Here is a 22,737-nt window from a genome sequence, read left to right as displayed (position 1 = left end):
TTAGGGGTTGGCACAATTTGAGTGGTGTCTTGGAATTTTGCAATTTTTGTATTTTTCACTTTAAAACACTATTAATAACCTTGTATAGTGGTTCTGCTTCTTTCAAAACACAAATTTGTCAGTGTTTCAGAAATTTTATTTAAATCTGGGAAAGCATTTTTCACAAGTACTTTGAATACTTTGCCACCTGGTTTACTGTAGAGTATGCTCTCAAACTTTGAACTGGTGGGAATGCACTTGAAAATTATTAATACCATGATGGATAACTTATTTTGTTTAGTACATATTCGTTTCGGTATGTAAACTTTCCTTTACAATTCTTCAGAGATCAGAGTGGAGTGGTAAAATTTTATGGGAGTTTTGCATTTAATAGAAAACGAAATGTTTTGGAATTGGAAATAAAACAGGACTATACATCTCCTGGAACTCAGAAATATGTGGTAAGTCTTTTTCCAAAATGGCCTTTGTACTGCTATCTCCTCAGTTTCAATAGAAGAGGGACTTAGGGTTGGGTTACTACTTAGAAATTAATGAGATTTTGTTTGAAGTGGATAAATTGAGAAAACATTGACTTTGTCAAAGAAGGGAAGAGGAAGTACAGAGATTTCAGGGGACTCAGAATCTTCCGGTTGCCCTCTGACACCAATTGCCTATCTAGGTCTCCAGATACTCATTTTGTGTAATATTTTATATCTTGATTTATATTTCTCTTTACACATAAGCATACATATTGATATTTTTTAAATCACATCTCTGAACAGTAAGTTTTTTTTTTTTTTTTAAAGGGACCACTTAAAGTGACAGTGCAGGAGTTAGATGGATCCTTCAATCATACACTGCAAATTGAAGAAAACAGCCTTAAACATGATATACCCTGCCATTCCAAAAGTAGAAGGTAGGCATTACATAATAACTATAAATTGAAAGTTAAACTACAAATCTCACAGACTAAAATGCCAAAATAAAAATTCTCTTGTATACCTAATTTTTTAAAATTATACTTTAAGTTGTGGGATACATATGCAGAACATGCAGGTTTGTTACATAGGTGTACACATGCCATGGTGGTTTGCTGCACTCATCAACCCGTCATCTACATTAGGTATTTCTTCTAATGCTCTCCTGCCCCTAGTCCCCCACCTCCTGACAGGCCCCGGTGTGTGATGTTCCCCTCACTTTGTCCATGTGTTCTCATTGTTCAACTCCCACTTAATGAGTGAGAACATGCAGTGTTTGGTTTTCTGTTCCTGTGTTAGTTGGCTGAGAATCATGGTTTCCAGCTTCATCCATGTCCCTGCAAAGGACATGAACTCATTCTTTTTTATGGCTGCATAGTATTCTATGGTGTATATGTGCCACATTTTCTTTATCCAGTTTATCACTGATGGGCATTTGGGTTGGTTCCAAGTCTTTGCTATTGTGAACAGTGCTGCGATAAACATACACGTGCATGTGTCTTTATAGGAGAATGATTTATAATCCTTTGGGTAATACCCAGTAATGGGATTTCTGGGTCAAATAATATTTCTGGTTCTAGATCCTTGAGGAATTGCCACACTGTCTTCCACAATGGTTGAACTAATTTACACTTCCACCAACAGTGTAAAAGCATTCCTATTTCTCTACATCCTCTCCAGCATGTGTTGTTTCGTAACTTTTTAATGATTGCCGTTCTAACTGGCGTGAGGTGGTATCTCATTGTGGTTTTGATTTGCATTTCTCTAATGACCAGTAATGATGAGCTTTTTTTCATATGTTTGTTGCTGCATAAATGTCTTCTTTTGAGAAGTGTCTGTTCATATCCTTAACCCACTTTTTAGTGGGGTTGGTTTTTTTCTTGTAAGTTTGTTTAAGTTCCTTGTAGATTCTGAATGTCAGCCCTTTGTCAGATGGATAGATTGCAAAAATTTTTCCAATTCTGTAGGTTGCCTGTTCACTCTGATGGTAGCTTCTTTAACTGTGCAGAAGCTCTTTAGTTGCATTAGATCCCATTTGTCAGTTTTGACTTTTGTTGCCAATGCTTTTGGTGTTTAGTCCTAAAGTCTTTGCCTATGCCTATGTCCTGAATAGTATTGCCTAGGTTTTCTTCTAGGGTTTTTGTGGTTTTAGGTATACCTAATTTTTTTGGACAGAGTCTTGCTCTGTCACCCAGGCTGGAGTGCAGTGGCGTGATCTCAGTTCATTGCAACCTCCGCCTCCTGGTTCAAGCAATTCTCCTGCATCAGCCTCCTGAGTAGCAGGGATTACAGGTGCCTGCCACCAAGCCCTGCTACTTTTTGTATCTTTAGTAGAGACTGAGTTTCACCATGTTAGCCAGACTGGTCTCGAACTCCTAACCTCAGATGATCCGTCCACCTCGGTCCCCCAAAATGCTGGGATTACAGGCGTGAGCCACCATGCCCGGCCTATGTATACCTAATTTTTTAGGTAGAGAACATGTTATCGGGTATCTTTTTTTCCTTATTTTACTTCCAGTTAGTATTACCAAACATTCTTTGTTTGCTTGCCTTCTTGATGACATTTTTATAAGAATTTTTAACATTTAGTTTTAAGAATGCTCATTTTGTTGGAAGGTAGAGGCCAAGGAGCTAGAATGGAAGTTTGAGTTTTTGGTACTAGAAAAAAATTCAAGACAAATAGGTTCATTCTTATTAGTCTTGTTGGATTAATACCTACAGGAAATATTAGAAAAATGGTGATTGAAGGGAAAGAGCTGAATATGTCATGAAAAGCCTCTGCATCTTGCTTACTATGTCTTTTTTCTTTTTTCTCTATATCAGCATGCCCCTTCAGAACATTCTTGATGTATTTCAAAGGCAAATTGCCACTTTTCTTTAATATATTCTTCATTTACCCCTTATTTAACACAACAATTAGTATATACTCTGAACAGTGAGAGATGAGAACATATCTGTGCTTTGCTGGAGAAATACGAACTTTCAGGAACAGAAGTTTTATTATACTCATGACTGTGTTTAGTTCACTCAGATAGATGAGAGTGTCTGTTGACTTTGAAGTCTTTTAAAGAACTTGATTCTGAAATCATCTTACAGTCATTCTTACTCTGAGAAAATTCTTTCTTAAACCAGAGTGAGATTCTTACTTCTTTTTTTTTTTTGAGACGGAGTCTCGCTCTGTAACCCATGCTGGAGTGCAGTGGCGCGATCTCGGCTCGCTGCAAGCTCCACCTCCCGGGTTCACGCCATTCTCCTGCCTCAGCCTCCCGGGTAGATGGGATTACAGGCACCTGCCACCATGCCTGGCTAATTTTTTGTATTTTTAGTAGAGGTGGGGTTTCACCGTGTTAGCCAGGATGGTCTCGATCTCCTGACCTCGTAATCCACCCGCCTCGGCCTCCCAAAGTGCTGGGATTACAGGCGTGAGCCACTGCGCCCGGCCAGGTTCTTACTTCTTTTTGTCCTATCCACCTTGGAAATTGGTAACATTCGATTGCTATTCTCAGGTTTTTTTCTCTATAATAACAGAATGTCATTTGAGTATTCTTTGGTATGAGGAACACAGGAAAACTTTTCTCCTGTACTGTTTTTATTTGCCCTTCCCCAGTTAACATAAAAACAGTTGCTTTTGTTTTTGCTTATCTTGAACCTTGTGCATATTAATTGGTTCTACGTATTGATCAATACTCTTAAGATATTTTATTAGTTAATTCATATAGGACAGAACCTTGCATATATGCAGCTGACAGCTCAGAATTATTCGTATCCCATTTCAAGCCTGATCCTTTTTCTATTTAAGAGTTTTCTTCATTGATATATCCCCTTTTCTATACAAAATTGCAGCTATCAGTTCCTGGAATATATGTTTTAGGTTGACATTTTATTATATATTTATGCTTCTTGTTAACATTTGATCAGGAAAATAGTTTAATTTTTACTTCATTCCCACCAGCTTTAAAATAAACAGACTTTGTTCTATTTAAATTTTATTATATTTGATAGCCATTTTTCCTAAGGATAGCTTTCAGTGTTGTGTGAAATCCTTTATTTGAACTTTAGCTGCTGTTAATCTCCATTCAGAATTAGAAATCTCATAATTTTCCAACCTACTTTTTCTTAAATGTAGGAATAAAAAGAAAAAAATCCCACTAATGAATGGAGAAGAAGTTGACATGGATCTTTCTGCAATGGAGTAAGTTAGTTAACTTAAATATAAGGTTATACTACTTTCTGCATTCTCATCTGTCTACTTTGTTATGCATATGTAGAAGTGTGTAACTGTCCTCCAAATGAGTGCTTTAACATTTTTTTAATTTAATAGAAACCCTATGTTAAAACAATTTATGTAAAATCATAACTAATCTAAGAGATAAAAGTAAGTCTGCCGGGGCCTAGGTGAAATTAAGAGGAAATTCGTTATGGTTGAGGGGTGGGCACAACTTTGACTAGGCAGCTTTCTTGTTCTCTCTTTGTGGCCTCTAGAGCAGTGCTCAAACTATAACGTGCATGTGAATCAGTTGGGGACCTTCCCAAAATGCAGTTTCTGATCCAGTACTACACTAGTGAGGCCTGATAGTTTGCATTTCTCATGAGCTCCCAGGTGATATTGATTCTTTGTCCTTAGAAGAAAGGTCTTGGGTACCTTAAGTCTCCCTGTGCTTGCAAAACAATTTAAAAACCACTGTTCCAAACTTTATGTGGTAATATTTATTGATTGACAGTGTTTTATTTTTAAATATGATACAGCTCAGACTTTCTAATTTTACCCATTCTGTACCTGTACATTTTTTATAAAACCTCTGTAATTATTTACTAACTTGATTGCCAGATTATTACTACTGTTTATATACAGATTGTGTTTGTTTGCCCTTCAAGATCAGTGTTATTTTTTTTTTTTTTTTGAGACAGAGTCTTGCTTGGTTGCCCCAGCTGGAGTGCAGTGGCACCATCTCGGCTCACTGCATGCCTGGCTGCATGCCACCATGCCTGGCTAATTTTTGTATTGTTGGTAGAGATGGGGTTTCGCCATGTTGGCCAGGCTGGTCTTGAACTCCTGACCTCAAGTGATCCACCCACCTCAACCTCCCAAAGTGCTGGCGTTACAGACGTGAGCCATTGCACCTGGCTGAGATCAGTGTTAATTTTGATTTTTCCATAGCAAGTACCCTGCCTGTAGTAAGCACGCAATAATATTTGCCGAATTTGAATTAATATTACAGGTGGTGTTCTTTTGATGAAGGTGTCGACATAGACTAGATTTTTTAAACTGTGTTTGTTACTTTGAGAAATACATGAAAATAAATTTGTGATATACCTCCAAATTATGATTTCAGAACTTGCTGTTTGAAAAAGGCGATCATGAGTCTAGTATTTTTAAAAAGTCTTAAGTCAGCTAAACAAATTAAGAAATTTGTCTCATTCTTTTTTTCGTCGCATATAATCACAAATCAAAATCGTCAAAATAATTTCAGATGGGAAATGAGAGATTCAGTGTCCTTTGTAAAAGACAGTTAATATTTTCTTATTTTTGAATATCTTTTTAGCAAAATTGATACAGATCAGACATTGTGAGAAAGTTGACATATGTTAAACATAATGAGAAATTTGTCAGTGCAGTTTAAAAAATGAACACAGTAAAACTCCAGGCAATCTTGAATACTACATCTAAAAGGGAACCTGGTTAATAAATGCTTTGTATTTATTTTCTAAATATATAGATTATAAGTTTAAAAATTAAATTAAAATTATATTTTCTTTCAGTGCCGATTCCCCTTTGCTGTGGATAAGGATAGACCCAGATATGTCAGTATTGAGGAAGGTAGAATTTGAGCAAGCTGATTTTATGTGGCAGTATCAGCTCCGCTATGAGAGAGATGTTGTTGCACAGCAGGAATCCATTTTGGCTTTGGAAAAATTCCCTACTCCAGCATCTCGGCTTGCTCTCACTGATATATTAGAACAAGAGCAGTGTTTCTACAGAGTGAGAATGTCAGCTTGCTTCTGTCTTGCAAAGGTGAGATTATATATAGCATAAAGGAAATGACTATTGTATATATTTTTTGTATCTCTGAAAATGAATTAAAATTCACCTAGTCTTTAAATTTACTTGGTAGCTGATTCGTTGAAAGCTTTTGCTAAATGCTTTTAAATTAATAGGACTGTGTTGAAAGAAACATGTTTTGACCTGAAAATAGATATGCAGAATAATTTTATAATTGTCAAAATGAAAAGTTAGATTTTAAAAATCAAAGAGAATTTTCACCATTTTGTTGAATTGTCAACCACATTTTTAAAGTGAAGAATATATTTGGTGAGCAATTCCTTGGTTTGAGTGGTGTTTTACATTGTAGTACATGAAATCTGTGTGCGTGTGTGTGTGTGTGTGTGTGTATTTTGTTTTTTTAAATAAAGACAAGATCTCACAATGTTGCCCAGGCTGGTCTTGAACTCTTGTGCTTGAGTGATACTCCTGCCTCAGCCCCCGACACAGTTGGGATTACAGGCATATGCCAGCATGTTCCACTGTGCTTGATTGATTGATTAATCTTAATTATCCCACTGTAATAATTATTCACTTTGATTTGAGTTTATAAGTCGGTATTAGTGATAAGTAACTTAAAATGGTAGACTATAATATTCTAGAAAAGTTAATTAAGAAAACAAATATGTTTCTTTAGATGCAAATTATCTGAAGGTAGAACAAATGAAAATCAGAAAAATGCAGACAAAATTTTGGCTAGAAATAATGTTTTCCAGGTATTTTTTAAAAACTTGATAAAAGGTTCATTTTCCATTTAGTGACTCTTGCCTTCCTCACTGTTAAATGCATTTGTCCTATATTTCAACAAGTTAATAATGGTTTTGATTTATTTTTAATGATAAGTGTAGTTGAATTCCTATGTTCTTAGACGTATGAGAGAGCAGTGATTTTCTTTGATAAAACCATCTGCAGAGGATATAATTTCATTGTTTCTATAAAGATCTTTGTGATCCCTGTATGCTAAAATCTTAGCAGGCCTATAAAATTGTAGAATATTTTGTTTAATCATAATTTCATTTTTTGGGGCATGATTTTTATATACCCTAAAAATATCAATAGCAAGACATAGGGTAAAGCAAGATATGCTTTTGTAAAGGATGCTTACCGCCTTAAATAGTAGCACTGTATTTGGCATCTGGTTCAGTTAGGGTAGATTGAAAAACCTTATTTAAATAAATTCATGATGATGTTTCTGTCTCATAAGATTAAAATATTAGAATTACATCTGTCTAAATGAATAAAGACAGACTATTCAAAATATAAGTCTTTTGCATATTTTTCTAAAACTTAATACTGCCATTTAGAAATTAACTAGTAGAAAATCATTATAAGTACATGTAAGAATTTTTTTGGCTGAGTGCAGTGGCTCACGCCTGTAATCCTAACACTTTGGGAGTCCGAGGCAGGCGGATCACTTGAGGTCAATAGTTCAAGACCAACCTGGCCTACATGGTGAAACCCCATCTCTACCAAAAGTACAAAAATTAGCCAAGTGTGGTTGTGTGCACCTGTAGTCCCAGCTACTCAGGAGGCTGAGGCATGAGAATCTCTGGAGCCCGGGAGGCAGAGGTTGCAGTGAGCCATGATTGCACCATAGCCTGAGCGATAGAACGAGACTCCATCTCCAAAAAAAAAAAAGGAAAAATTTTTTTTTTTTGGGAGAGAGTCTGTCACCCAGGGTGGAGTGCGATGGTGCCATCTTGGCTCACTGCAACCTCCCCTTCCCCCTCCTGAGTCAAGCGATTCTCCCACATCAGCCTCCCAAATAGCTGGGATCACGCCATCATGCCTGGCTAATTTTTTTTGTATTTTTGTATAGACGGGGTTTTACCATGTTGGCCAGGCTGGTCTTGAACTCCTGACCTCAGGTGATTCACCTGCTTCAGCTTCCCAAAGTGCTGGGATTACAGGCATGAGCCACCACGCCCGGCTGGAAAAAGAATTTTTTTGCAGGGTGAGTTTGTATAGTTTCTTGGAAATGGTGATAAAATGCTAAATTGTTATAAATTTCTGAAAAGTAAAGTTGTTGAAAAACCAATCCAGTTGTAGTATTGATAACTTTTAAGAAGCTGTTTTATTTAAAAGTATGTTTGCATTGGTAATGGAAATTACTTTGTTTTCTAATTATTTGCAGATTGCAAATTCAATGGTAAGCACATGGACAGGACCACCAGCCATGAAGTCACTCTTCACTAGGATGTTTTGTTGTAAAAGTTGTCCAAACATTGTGAAAACAAACAACTTTATGAGCTTTCAAAGCTATTTTCTACAGAAGGTACAGTTTACTTTCTAATTTTCTCATGGTTTTTATATATTTCAGTTTAAGTTGGAGACTGTTCAAATAATAGATGTGTTTACTTTCTTTGCCTCTATTCTTTTGTTTTTTTTTGAGACGGAGTCTCACTCTGTCGCCCAGGCTGGAGAGCAGTGGTGCAAGCTCCGCTCACTGCAAGCTCCGCCTCCCGGGTTCACGCCATTCTCCTGCCTCAGCCTCCCGAGTAGCTGGGACTGCAGGTGCCCACCACCATGCCTGGCTAATTTTTTGTATTTTTAGTAGAGATGGGGTTTCACCATGTTAGCCAGGATGGTCTTGATCTCCTGACCTTGTGATCCGCCCGCCTTGGCCTCCCAAAGTGCTGGGATTACAGGTGTGAGCCACCGCACCTGGCCTCTTTTTTTTACTTTTAAACTTTTTTCCAAACTTTGATTAAGTGATTATTGATTTTGTGATGTGTGCAAGTAACTCATTGGCCACATTAATATTAAAGTGTACAGAAATGTTTAATTTGCCTTTTTGGTTGGTTACCTGGGGGATGGAGAAGTGAGTAAGCCCTTCCGTTGGCAGTCCTAGAATGTGGACAGCATGTCTGAGTCAGAGACAGCACAGCATAGAGCTCTAGTTTTAGTCCCAGTCAACTACTCACTAGCAGTTTGCACATGCATAAGTTTCTTAACCTTCTACACCTCGGTATAAAATTTATCTTTTTTAGAATTAAGATCAAGTATGTAAAGTGTTTTATACTACATTTATATTAAGTTTTCTATAAGTGGAATTTTTGGAAAATGGTGGTTAGAGTCATTGTTTTAGGAAAGGATATGGGAATGACAGGATGGTCAGCATTTGGGCTATTTGGATATCATACATAGAGTTTTTTTTTTTAGTAATTTCATAATAATGAAGGCAGAGGCCGGGCACGGTGGCTCAAGCCTGTAATCCTAGCACTTTGGGAGGCCGAGGTGGGCGGATCACGAGGTCAGGAGTTCGAGATCATCCTGGCCAACATAGTGAAACCCTGTCTCTACTAAAAAAAATACAAAAAAACAATTAGCAGGGTGTGGTGGCAGGCGCCTGTAGTCCTAGCTACTCGGGAGGCTGAGCCAGGAGAATGGCGTGAACCCGGGAGGTGGAGCTTGCAGTGAGCTGAGATGGTGCCACTGCACTTCAGCCTGGGGGACAGAGCCAGACTCTGTCTCAAAAAAAAAAAATAAAAATAAAAATAAAAGAAGGCAGAGATCAGATTAACTAGATTGAACTAGAAAGGAGGAGTGAAGTTGAAGTAGAGAGAACTAATGAAGCCTATTCTTTCATGATTTTAGTCAAAGGTAGAAGAAAGGATACTATGTTGAGGATGAAGCAGGGTTGAGAAAAGGACTTCTTGGGTTTGTTTTGTACAGGGGAAGAACAAACTGGAGGCATGTGTGACACAGGGAAAAGAGCCAGTGAAGAGGCAGAGATGGAATAGTCAAGTGGGAGAAAGTAAATAGAGAAGGCTGAGCAAGTTCTGGAAGTGTTAGAGGGTGGGGCACAGTAAGGAAGTAAATTTTAGAAAAGATAAGAACATCCCTTTTTTTGAGACAGGTGGAATGTAGATTAAAAACAAGTGAAAAGATAGATGTTGAGGGGAATGTTAGGCAAGTTGAAATTTATTTATGATGGAAAAGAAGTAGGTTGCACAGCAGCATTGGGGTGCCTTTTGAGAGTGGAAGCCAGGATGTATTTATAGTAAATCTAATCAGCAGGACTGATTCAGGATGATCCAGGTTTTGGGAAAGGAAATGGTGTGATCAAAGAAATCTGTGGCATCCTGTTGTTTTATTTTTAAGAACTACTCTGTATTACCATTTCATGAATTTATGGTATAGAAGCAAGTTAATTTCTGTGTCCACCTGATATATCTGTCTCATGATGCCACTGTGCTTTCATGTAGCTTAGGTCAATGTTTCAAATTGGAGTTATGAACCGTTAGTGAAGGGATCATGAAATCAGTGTAGTTTTTATTTCTATTTTTATTTTTATTTTTTAATAAAGCAGAATAGGTAGTATTCAATATAAGGCGTTTGGGGTTTACTTTTAAATTTGTATACGTTGCATCTAAAATGTGTGTTTGTGTGTGTTAGGTTGTGTTATAAAATGTATTTTTTCCTGTTAGCTACTGTCAAAAAAATTGGAAAGTCAATGCTTTTATACCAGTTCACCTTTCTGATAATACTTCTGGTGGACAGGAGAGAGAGAGAGATTGGTGCCTCAATGAAACTTGAGTCTCAAAGGGCAGAAAAGGCATAAGACAGGTATTTCTATGGAAAAGCACCTTTCCCTCAGTTGTTCCTATAGTACTAAAACTGACTGTTGTTGCTGCTTCTTCAAGCAAGAAAATGAGCCATTCTCCTTTCTGACCTCCATTTTAGAGGGTATAGTTATTTTGAGTAAGAAGAGGGGTTAGTCCGTATCTCCCCATGTGCTAAAGACTAAGATGTCTATGCATCTGTAGTCCTGCCTAGAATTTAATTAGCTTTGTTTTACTGATAGAGTTAACCAGTGTGTGTAAGTCATGTTTCTACATTCTTAAAAATGTTGCCTATGAAAATTTGGAAAGAGAAAAATTAGGCTGCATTTCAGATAATTAACCTTTTTGTCCTTAGGTTGAGGATTGGGTGTTCTTGAGGATTAGGTGTTGGGAGAATCAATTTATTCTAAGACTGAAGATTGGCTCCACCTACTTATATCATTTATTCCTGAAAATGGTTGTGAGGAAATGAGGCTCCTACTCAATAGGCAACGAGCTAAAGGCACCTAGCTCAGAAGGTAGTAGAGCTTAGGAGTTGAATAATGGTCCATCTAATGCTAAAATCTGTACCTTTTCCACTGTATCACATAGAAGTAATTCTAAAATCTATGCCTTTTCCACTATATCACATAGAACTGAATTTGTATAATTTACATCACATATATTTCCTCCAGCAAATGAGGGCCAAGGCACATAGCCTACAGAGTGATGTGCAGTCATGCAACTCTTCCCTTGGTTTCCTGCCCAGCTCTTCTCTTATGTAGAATGCTTTGAGATATGTTGTCAGTGGGAGGGGTTGGGGTGTGGAGGTGTTAGGCTCCATCCAGATATCTATGTCAGCCCAAGAGTAACCCTTTTCTATTTGTAGTTCAATGAATTGTAGTAACAAAAAGTTAGGTTCTGTGCTTTTAAAAGTTCTTTTTTTTCTTTTGTAGACTATGCCAGTTGCAATGGCTTTATTAAGAGATGTTCATAATCTTTGTCCTAAAGAAGTCTTAACGTTTATTTTAGACTTAATCAAGTACAATGACAACAGGAAAAATAAGGTGAGGTACTTTTATTTTTTCATCTTCTACAACAGCTGTCTTAGATAATTTTCTTAATGAATATTACAAAACTACGCAATGGTATTTTGTTTCTAAATAAATATTTAGTCTATAAAAATCATCATTGAGTCCACAGTGCTTGACATTTCTAGAGACAGAGGCATGTAAACACTATTTATTAGAATAACCAGTGGATAAAAAACAAGGTTAGTTTTTAAATGTTCTTCAAACCTCTTGTAGTATGGAGAGAGTAGTACATCAAATTTGGGGTAGCCAGCTAAAACTTGATAAAACCTGACAGTACAATTTTATTTATATTGATTTATTTTTTGTTCACCTAATGATACCTAGAAAAGAGTTCTCAATTGGGATTAACTTGTTCCTTGATTCATTTGACCTTTTTCTTTTCTTTACCATTGTGTCTTTATTCATTTATTTAGCAAATAGCAATTAGATGTCCTGCTTCAAAAATTATTTCATCTTACTTGTTATCAGTCCAACAATCAGCAAATGTTTTTAAGAATATATGCTATGCTAGAGAGTGTCCCATGTTAACTGGAATGAAAAGATGGTTGATGTCTTAATGAACTTCATTTATTCATTAAAAAAACTGCTGTATATTAGTCTGATTTTACACCATTAAGGACACAACCTGATAGGGAAATCAGACAAGTAAGCAATCAGCAGTCACATGTGATAATTGATACAATGGAAGTATATATGATTCCCTAGGGGAACGCAAAGTGTAGTCATCTCTCAATATCCATGGGAGATTGGTTCCAGGACCCCCTTTTTGGATACCAAAATCTGTAAATGTTGAAGTCATTTATATAAATGGTATAATATTTGCATATAACCTATTCACATTCTCTCATATACTTTTAAATCATCTCTAGATTACTTATAATACCTAATGCAATGTAAATGCCATATATATCATTGTTAATACTATTCTGTTTAGAAAGAATGACAAGGATAAAAGTCCATACGTGTTCAGTACAGACACAACCTTCCTTTTTCTTCCCCAAAATATTTTTGATCTGAGGTTGGTGGAATTCACAGATGCAGTATCCATGGATATGGAACCCATATAGAGAGAGGGTCAGCTATAGTGTCTGCTTTGAAGGATGTAGGGAGAGACTCAGGGAAGTTTTGTGTAGAAGTAGTGACCCTCAAACTGAGTCATAAAGATGAGTAGGATTTTCCCAGAGTATGAGTAGGACCAGTCTAGGAAGATTGTTCTAGACAGAAGGAACAGCACATACAAAGACACAAGTAAGTGTTAGGATAAGTCGAATTGATGAAACTTTTTTTTTGAGACGGAGCCTCAGTCGCCCAGGCTGGAGTGCAGTGGTGCAATCTCGGCTCACTGCAAGCTCCATCTCCCTGGTTGACGCCATTCTTCTGCCTCAGCCTTCCGATTAGCTGGGACTACAGGTACCCGCCACTACGCCTGGCTAATTTTTTTTTTTTGTATTTTTAGTAGAGACGGGGTTTCACTGTGTTAGCCAGGATGGTTTCGATCTCCTGACCTTGTGATCCGCCCGTCTCGGCCTCCCAAAGTGCTGGGATTACAGGTGTGAGCTACTGCGCCCGGCCAAATTGATGAAACTTTTAATAAAACATTACAACAGTAAAAAAAAAAAAAAAAAAGAAAAGAAAAGCACAGGCATGTTTATTAAAAGATGACTTTTTAATGAAAATCAAGAAAACAATATTGCCTCTTTAGTTTATTTTTTTATTTATTTTTATTTTTTTTGAGACGGAGTCTCGCTCTGTCGCCCAGGCTGGAGTGCAGTGGCACAATCTCGGCTCACTGCAAGCTCCACCTCCCAGGTTCACGCCATTCTCCTGCCTCAGCCTCTCCGAGTAGCTGGGACTACAGGCGCCCGCCACCACGCCCGGCTAATTTTTTGTATTTTTTAGTAGAGACGGGGTTTCACCGTGGTCTCGATCTCCTGACCTTGTGATCTGCCTGCCTCAGCCTCCCAAAGTGCTGGGATTACAAGCGTGAGCCACCGCGCCCGGCCACCTCTTTAGTTTAATATTCAAATAATTTAAGCGTAAAGACTCTTTTAAAAATTAACATTTTAAAAGAATACATTAATTCATTTTTTCTTGCCATTGTTTAATACTGTTGACTTCATCTCTGATAGGCTCTATGATCATTGGTCTCTCCCAGAATAAGGCATATTATTAGGGACATAGGAGTCCAAGGTTATCTTTTAGTTGCCTTTGTTATGATAGTCCAACTTTTTTAATGAGTAGTAAGCTCGTCTGTGCATACCAATTTTAGGAAACATGTGCTTTTTATTTTTTTATTATTGTTTTGCTCAAATGGCTCAGATTTTCATGTAATTTAATACTAAACTAGAATAATAAAACTAATAACTGGTAACTAAAACTAGTAACACTAAATTAACATAAGTCATCTAGTGTTTTATTTCACTTAATAGATAGGTGGCTAAGTAGTTCCCAGGGAAATTTTATCTGATGGATAGTATAACTGGCTATGTTTCCCTTAAAAGTTGTTAATTTCATGTTAAAGTTTTTTCGGCAATCAACGTTTATTTTTTGTTTTATTTATTTATTACTCTTTTTTGAAACGGAATCTCGCTCTGTCACCCAGACTGGAGTACACTGGTGTGATCTCGGTGTACTGCAACCTCCACCTCCCAGGTTCAAGTGATTCTCCTGCCTCAGCCTCCCAAGTAGCTGGGACTATAGGCATGTATACCCACGCCCAGCTGATTGTTGTACTTTTAGTAGAGATGAGGTTTCACCATGTTGGCCAGGCTGGTCTTGAACTTCTGACCTCAAGTGATTCGCCTGCCTCAGCCTCTCAAAGTGCTAGGATTACAGGCGTCAGCCACCACACCCAGCTGCAGTCAACCTTTAAATTGTGTTGGCCTGCTTGTAGGAAGCCCTCAAATGTACCCAAAACACATAATTACTATTATTTTTTGAATTACTCTCTGATGCTTGATTTGGGGATTTGATTTTCAATTTTTTTTTTTTTTTTTTTTGAGACGGAGTCTCGCTTTGTTGCCAGACTGGAGTGCAGTGGCTCAATCCTGGCTCACTGCAACCTCCGCCTCCTGGGTTTAAGTGATTCTCCTGCCTCAGCCTCCTGAGTAGCTGAGATTACAGGCACAAGCCACCATGCCTGGCTAATTTTTGTATTTTTTTCAGTAGAGGCAGGGTTTCACCATGATTGCCAGGATGGTGTCGTCCTCTTGACCTTGTGGTCCGCCCTCCTTGGCCTCCCAAAGTGCTGGTATTACAGGTGTGAGCCACCACGCCTGGCCTCCAATTTTTAAAATATTTAATAAAGTCCTTTTTTGTCCTGTCAAGCTTTGTTAGAAGTTTTTTGTTTGTTTGTTTTTACCATGTATGTTGCATTAAAATAGCTCTGAGGATCCTACTAAAATTGATTTTTTTTTTTTTTTTGAGACAGAGTCTCGCTCTGTCGCCCAGGCTGGAGTGCAGTGGCGCAATCTCGGCTCACTGCAACTTCCGCCTCCCGGGTACACGCCATTCTTCTGCCTCAGCCTCTCCGAGTAGCTGGGACTACAGGCGCCCGCCACCACGCCCGGTTAATTTTTTGTATTTTTAGTAGAGACCGGGTTTCACCGTGGTCTCGATCTCCTGACCTTGTGATCCGCCCGCCTTGGCCTCCCAAAGTGCTGGGATTACAAGCGTGAGCCACCGTGCCCGGCCTAAAATTGAAATTTTTTAATGAGCTATTTTATTCATATGATGCTGGAGTTTCTTTCTAACACCAGCTTCAAATCTCATGGAACACTATAACTACAAGAAGCCAAATGTGTAATTTAGTTCAGCTATTTGCTTTGTAACAAGACTAAGAGCATATAAGGGGAAGTAATTATCTCTGCTGCTTTTAAAGAAATCCAAGATTGGGATTTTAGGACCAGTTTTACTCATCAGGTCAGTATGTGGTTTTGTAAAGAAATTTTCTCCGCGTAAATCAGGGATGTCCAATCTTTTGGCTTCCCTGGTCCACATTGGAAGAAGGCATATGTTGGGCCACACATAAAATACGCTAACACTAACGATAGCTGATGAGCTAAAAAAAAAAAAAAAAAATTGCAAAATAACTCACAATATTTTAAGGAAGTTTATGAATTTTTTTATGAACATTCAAAGCTGTTCTGGGCTGTGCTGAACAAGCTTGGTGTATATAGTCTATATGTGTAGATAGTCTATGTGTCATAGTAAATATATAAAATACTGGAAAATAGTGGACACGTTTTAGTTATCTTTCTCTAAGTCAGACACTTAAAGTTCATTTATTTAATAGACGTTAATACTAGGTTTTGATGATACCGTGATGAGTAACTTATGATCTTTCCAGGTACTTAATCTGTAGTGAAAGAAACATATAAAAGATCAATTTTTTTTTTTTTCTTTTTTGAGATGGAGTCTCGCTCTGTCCCCCAGACTGGAGTGCAGTGGCGCGATCTCGGCTCACTGCAAGCTCCACCTGCCAGGTTCACGCCATTCTTCTGCCTCAGCCTCCCGAGTAGCTGGGATTACAGGCACCCGCCACCATGCCCGGCTAATTTTTTGTATTTTTAGTAAACAGGGTTTCACCATGTTAGCCAGGATGGTCTTGATCTCCTGACCTTGTGATCCACCCGCCTCGGCCTCCCAAAGTGCTGGGATTACAGGCGTGAGCCGCTGTGCCTGGCCAAGAACAATATTTTTAATAAGATAAGTATTATGACATTAGGTTAATTAACCTGCTAAGGAAGTGCTTGGAAGGATTAACCCAAATTAAGGATGGGGAAGCCAGAAAAGGCTTCCTGGGAAAGGTTGAATCTAGAGTGAGCTGTAAGTTGATGAGGTGAAAGAGCAGGAGAGGAGGAATATATGGTCAATTATAGAATCTATAAAAGTATAGAGAGGGAGCTTATTGAATTCGAGAGGTTTCAAGATCATTATTTTAGAAGTTATTTTTATAACTTTTGGCATATTTCTTGAAAATGGATCCATCTTCCTCATATTTTTACTTACCTCGTAAGATGTGAATATCTTAACTCCTACTATAAATCCAGTTTCTATTATTGTATAAATTATGTAAGTACAAAGAGGATATATATATAAATTTAACCCTCTGTAAGTTTAAGAAATCTGAGGGAGGATGGTAGGGAGTAAGAATGGCGAGAAAGGGTTGGGAAAATAATTGTAGCCTTGAAGAAATGAGGGATTGATTTATAATTTGGAAAGTTATGGAAAGTATATCAACTTTTAACTTGGAACTTATCAGCAAACTGAGCTCTTAAGACTTCTTTGTATTTTTTTTATATGAATAGAAATGGTAGTGTATTGTAAGAATAGCTTTAGCACAATGCTATTTGGAAAAGAATAATCTACTTATTAGGTAATAGTGCTGTTTAATTTTGTAGCTAAATAGTGCTATTATTTCTTCTCCTATCTTTTTAAAAAAGGAAAATTTTAAGGAAAGATAACCATAGGCTTTTTTTTTTTTTTTTTTGAGAAAATCCAAGCTTGCTTTTTCAATAATGATGATGTTGATTCTGATGTTCACTTATTGAGTGCTTAGTACATTCTTGGTACCATAAGTGCTTTGCCTGTATTTTCTTAAGTAATAATATTATTATTTGAGATGGAGTCTCTCTCTTGTCACCCAGACTGGAGTGCAGTGGCATGATCTTAGCTCACTGCATCCTCCACCTCCTGGGTTCAAGTGATTCTCCTGCCTCAGCCTCCTGAGTAATTGGGATTATAGGTGTCCGCCACCACACCCAGCTAATTTTTGTATTTTTAGTAGAGACGGGGTTTCACCATGTTGGCCAGGCTGGTCTCGAACTCCTGACCTCAGGTGATCCACCCACCTTGGCCTCCCAAAGTGCTGGGATCACAAGCGTGAGCCACCACACCCTGCCTTATTTTAATTAATATTATTATTGTATATTATGTATCTTTTAAAATTTTATTTTATTTTAGATTCAAGGGGTGGGTATGTCTGCAGGTTTGCTGTGTTGATTTATTACCTAATGGTTGGGTCTGGACTTCTAGTGTACCCATTACTCAAATAGTAACCATTGTACCCAACAGGTAATTTTTCAACCCTCACTTCCCTCCTAGCCTCCCCTCTTTTGGAATTCCTGGTTTTTATTATTTCCTTCTTTATGTCCATGTGTTCCCATTGTTTAGTTCCCACTTACAAGTGAGAGGATATGATATTTGATTGTCTGTTTCTAAGTTATTTCACTTAGGATAATGGATTCCAACTGCAGTCATGTTGCTGCACAAGACTATTTTGTTCATTTTTGTGACTGCATAGTACCTCATTGGGTATATATACTACATTTTCTTTGTTCAATCCAAAGTAGGTTGTTAATTTGAGATCTTTTTGATGTAGGCATGTAATGCAGTAAACTTAACTCTTAGCCTTGCTTTTGCTGTATCCAAAAGGTTTTGGTATGTTGTATCTCTATTTTCATTCTTTTTTTTTTTATTTGTCTTGATTTTATTGCTTAGCCAAAAATCATTCAGGATCAAGTTGTTCAGTTTCCATTTGCTCATGTAGTTTTGAGAGTTCCTCTTGATACTGATTTGTAATTTTATTCTACTGTGGTCTGAGAAGATACTTGATATTTTTTATTTTTTTGAATTTATTGAGATTTGCATTTTAGCCAAGCATGTGGTCAATTTGGGGGAAAGTTCCATGTTCAGATGAGAAAAACGTATATTCTGCAGTTGTGGGTAGAATGATCTGTAAATGTCTGTTACGTCCATTTGGTCTAGATTCTAGTTTTTTAAGTCCAGAGTTTCTTTGTTGACTTTCTGCCTCAATGACCTATCTGGTGTTTTCAGTGGGATGTTGAAGTCCACCACTATTATTGCATTGCTGTCAATCTCTTCTTAGTTGTAGGTGTTGTTTTATGAATCTGGGTGCTGCAGTGTTGGGTGTGTATGTAATTAAATCTTGGTTTTGTTTTAAACTTTGTCAGTATATAATGCCTTTCATTTTGCTTCTTTCTTTCTTTACTATTGTCAGTTTAAAGTCTATTTTATCTGATGTAAGAATGGCTACTCCTGGTCAGGCACGGTGGCTTATTCCTGTAATCCCAGCACTTTTGGAGGTCGAGGAGGGCAGATCACTTGAAGTCAGGAGTACAAGGTCAGCCTGGCCAGCATGGTGAAACCTCATCTCTACTAAAAATACAAAAATTCGCCAGGTGTGGTCGCGCATGCTTGTAATCCCAGCTACTCAGGAGGCTGAGGCAGGAGAATCACTTGAACCCAGGACTGGGAGGTTGCAGTGAGCCGAGGTTGCACCACAGCACTCCATCCTGGGCAACAGAGCGAAAACCTGCCTCAAAAAAAAATAAAAAAGAATGGCTACTCCAGCTTGCTTTTATTTTTCATTTGCGTAGTATATCTTTTTCCATCCTTTTACTTTGAGTCTGTAGGTGTCTTTTGTCATTAAGGGGGTCTCTTCTAGGCAATAGATGGTAGTGTCTTGTTTTTTATCCAACATGCCATTCTATATCTTTTTTTTTTTTTTTTAAGAGATGGAGTCTCACTCTGTCACCCAGGCTGGAGTGCAGTGGTGTGATCTCAGCTCACTGCAACCTCCACCTCCCAGGTTCAAGCAATTCTCCTGCGTCAGCCTCCTGAGTAGCTGGGACTACAGGCGCACACCGCCACACCCAGCTAATTTTTTGTATTTTAGTAGAGACAGGTTTCACCTTGTTGCCCAGGCTAGTCTCAAACTCCTGAGCTCAGGCAATCCGCCCTCAGTCTCCCAGAGTGGTAGGATTACAGGTGTGATCCACCGCACCCGGCCACTCTATATCTTTTAAGTGGAGCATTTATGCCATTTCTGTTCAAGGTTAATATTGAAATGTGAGGTTTTCTTCCTGTCATAGTGTTGTGGGTAGTTGCCTTGGAGCCTTAATTGTGTAATTATAGGGTCTGTGAGCTTTCTGCTTGCATGTGCTTTTATGTTGGTGAGCGTCATCCTTTCATTTCTATATTTAGAACTCCTTTGAGCATTTATTATAGGTCTGGCCTAGTGGTGATGAATTCCTCTTGATTGCTTGTCTGGGAAATACTTTATTTTTCCTTCATTTATGAAGCTTGGTTTGGCAGGATATAAAATTCTTGGCTGGCAATTTTTGTCTTTAAAGAGATGAAAAATAGACCCCCAGTCTCTTCCTGCTTGTAAGGTTTCTGCTGAGAAGTCTGATGGGATTTCCTTTATAGGTGATTTGACACTTCTCTCTAGCTGCTTTTAAGATTTGTTCTTTTATGTTGACCTTGGGTGGTCTGGCCAGCATATGCTTTTGTGAGGTTTGTCTTGTATCGTTATCTCCCAGTTGTTATCTGGATTTCTTGTCTGGATATCTATCACTGTAATGAGATTGGGGAAATTTTCCTGAATTATTTCCTCAAATATGCTTTCTAAACTTCCTACTTTTTTTTTCTGCCCCAGGAATGCCTATAAGTTACAGGTTTGGTCACTTTATGTATTCCATATTTCTTGAAGACTTTGTTCATTTAAAAAAAAATTAGGGGCTGTGTGCAGTGGCTCACACCGGTAATCCCAGCACTTTGGGAGGCTGAGATGGGCGGATCACGAGGTCAGGAGATGGAGACTGTCCTGTCTAACACGGTGATACTCCGTCTCTACTAAAAATACAAAAAATTAGCCAGGCATGGTGGCACGTGCCTCTAGCCCCAGCTGCTTGGGGGGCTGAGACAGGAGAATCGCTTCAACCTGGGAGGCGGAGGTTGCAGTGAGCAGAGATCATGCCACTGCACTCCAGCCTGGGGACAAGAGCGAGACTCTGTCTAAAAAAAAAAAAAGTTCTGACTGGTTTAATTCAAAAGACCAGTCTTCAAGTTCTGAAATTCTTTCTTCTGCTTAGTCTAGTATGTTGTTAAAGCTTTCACCTGTGTTTTGAAGTTCTTTAAGTGAATTTTTCATTTCTGGAAGTTCTGTTTGTTGCTTTTTTAAAAATACATCTATCTGGTCTTTCATCTCCTGAATTGTTTTTCTGGTTTCTTTGTGTTGGTTTTCAACTTTCTCTTGTGTCTCTTTGGGCTTCCTTACAATCCATATTTTGAATTCTTCATCCATCATTTCAAAGTTTTCATTTAGGTTAGGATCCACTGATAAGAGAGCTTGTGTGTCACAATACTCTCTTTCTTCATGATACTGGAGTTGTGCTCATTCCTTCTCATCTGTAGCTGTTGTTACTTCTGATTTTTGAATTTACTTTCGGTTGGATGGAACTCCTCCTCCCCTCCCACCTTGAGGGTGCGACTATAGAGTATACTGGGTAGGGTATTTTTTTGGCTGTGCTTCTATAGCCCTGTGTATTTCTGTTATTAGGGTTTGTGTTGGGTTATGCAGTTCAGCCTACAGGCCAGTAGGTGGTGCTTCCAGGTAAGAGCCAGCTGTGGTAAAAGCAGATGGGTATGTACTTGATCTTTGTTTACTGTGTGGTACTCTTTTTTGTTTCAGCCCTGATGGGGGTGTCTGGTGGAGCTCCTAGTGAAACGCACTGAAGTCTCTGCGGGGGGGCTGCACTAGCTCCAAGTCTTAGGCAGAAATGTGATCTCTTTCCCTGTCACACTCCTGTACTGGGGCTCATAACTCTCTATGCAGATGCACACTGTCGTCTGTCTCCAGGCCATAGTGTAACTGAGAACCGCAGAAGACACCTCTCCCCTGGCTCTCCACTGGAGTGTTTTCACGCTGGAACTCCTCACTCGGCCCAATACAGACAGCTTTGTGGCTCGCCTGTTCTCCAGTGTGGTAATGCTGCTGCTTCAAGCGGAGAGGGGGAGGGGCTCCATCTTTGGCACTTGCAGGTGGGTGTCGGCTGTGGTGCTGTCAGCTGGCTGGGTCAGCCTAAGCTCAGACCCGATGGACCTAATAGACATTTACAGATTATTCTACCCGACAACTGCAGAATATGTATTTCTCATCTGCAAGTGGAACCTTCCCCCAAATTGGCCATATGCTTGGCCAGAAAGCAAGTCTCAATACATTCAAAAAAATCAAAATCATATCAAGTATCTTCTTAGACCACAGTGGAATAAAATTAGAAATCAATACCAAGAGGAAAAAATAAGGAGTTTTTCAATAGGTAGAGGAAGGAGAAAGGTGCCCTGGGGTTAAGAACACATTAACAAAAGTACAAGAGGCATGAAAATGCAGTGTGTTAAAGGAAGAGAAAAGTTAATGATGCACCTTCATGGTAAAGGGATACAAAGCTGGAGGTAGTGGACTGGACAAGGCAACCCTCCAAGCCCAGAGCCTGTAAATGGCCTGCTCGATGGTGTATGGGAATCCTCAGGCAGTAACAGCTGAGTTGGTGGCAGAATATGCAGGTGGTGGGAACCCCAGGGTTGATCACAGGCCTGTCAGCATGGGCTCTCAGAAGGGCTCCAGCTGGCAGCTGAAATGGTTGGGTGGGAGCAGGGTGGCTGTTCTTTCGCTGAGTAAGGCGGGCTCCCTCAGCTGGAGCGATGGAGGCTAGCACCTGTGGGATTCGTGACTCGATTGCACTTCCCTTTTATGTGTATTTCCCTGCTGGGGACATGCAAATATGCTCAGCCTCCCCCTGTCTCCCTGGCCTCAAGGTGGCAGTGTGGCATCTGTGGTGGCCTGTGGTGACAACAACTGCTGCGGCAGGAGCCAAAGGGCAGGTCCCTGGCTTCTTGGGGCTGGGCTCTCACTACACTGGGCCACAGCCAAAATACACATGCAGCGGCAGGGCAGCTGCACTGTGGACCCAGCGCTGAAGAAGTGGGGACCTGTTTAGGAAACAGTAGCTGAAGCAGATTTTCTTCACATTCTGCAGTCTGCCTGCTCCTCTGCACTGTGGCTGCCGCCGTTATCTATCTTTGTGAAAATGCCGGGCCTGCCTGCTCCTTCCCTGGTGGGGCAGTAGCAGCTGGCACCTGACTTCTCAGGGACCAAAGCCTGTGGGATTCCACGTAGGCTCCAGCAGTGTCTTTACAGTCTCCAGGCAGCTGTCTGTATTAGACTGGAAGCCTGAGGGGCCAAGAGGTCTCGGCTTCCTGTGGCTAGGATTGTAAAAGTTCTTAGTAGAAGTGTGGAA

General features: G+C 39.1%; 1 protein-coding gene across 3 annotated transcripts in view; it reads left to right on the top strand.

The window, feature by feature from the left end:
• TAF2 (TATA-box binding protein associated factor 2) overlaps window positions 1-22,737 on the top strand; it is a 113,856-nt gene that overhangs the window by 42,619 nt on the left and 48,500 nt on the right. For all 3 annotated transcript variants that reach the window (XM_058444597.1, XM_058444596.1, XM_058444595.1), the window contains exons 13-18: window positions 326-440; window positions 786-895; window positions 4,084-4,149; window positions 5,718-5,970; window positions 8,132-8,272; window positions 11,498-11,608. In XM_058444597.1, coding sequence (XP_058300580.1) covers window positions 326-440; window positions 786-895; window positions 4,084-4,149; window positions 5,718-5,970; window positions 8,132-8,272; window positions 11,498-11,608 — 796 coding nt within the window. The remainder of the gene's footprint in view (window positions 1-325; window positions 441-785; window positions 896-4,083; window positions 4,150-5,717; window positions 5,971-8,131; window positions 8,273-11,497; window positions 11,609-22,737) is intronic.

The sequence above is a fragment of the Hylobates moloch genome, unplaced genomic scaffold, assembly GCF_009828535.3.
Source record: "Hylobates moloch isolate HMO894 unplaced genomic scaffold, HMol_V3 SCAFFOLD_9, whole genome shotgun sequence".
Taxonomy (NCBI): Eukaryota; Metazoa; Chordata; class Mammalia; order Primates; family Hylobatidae; genus Hylobates; species Hylobates moloch.
This window is presented reverse-complemented; position numbering and strand designations above follow the sequence as displayed.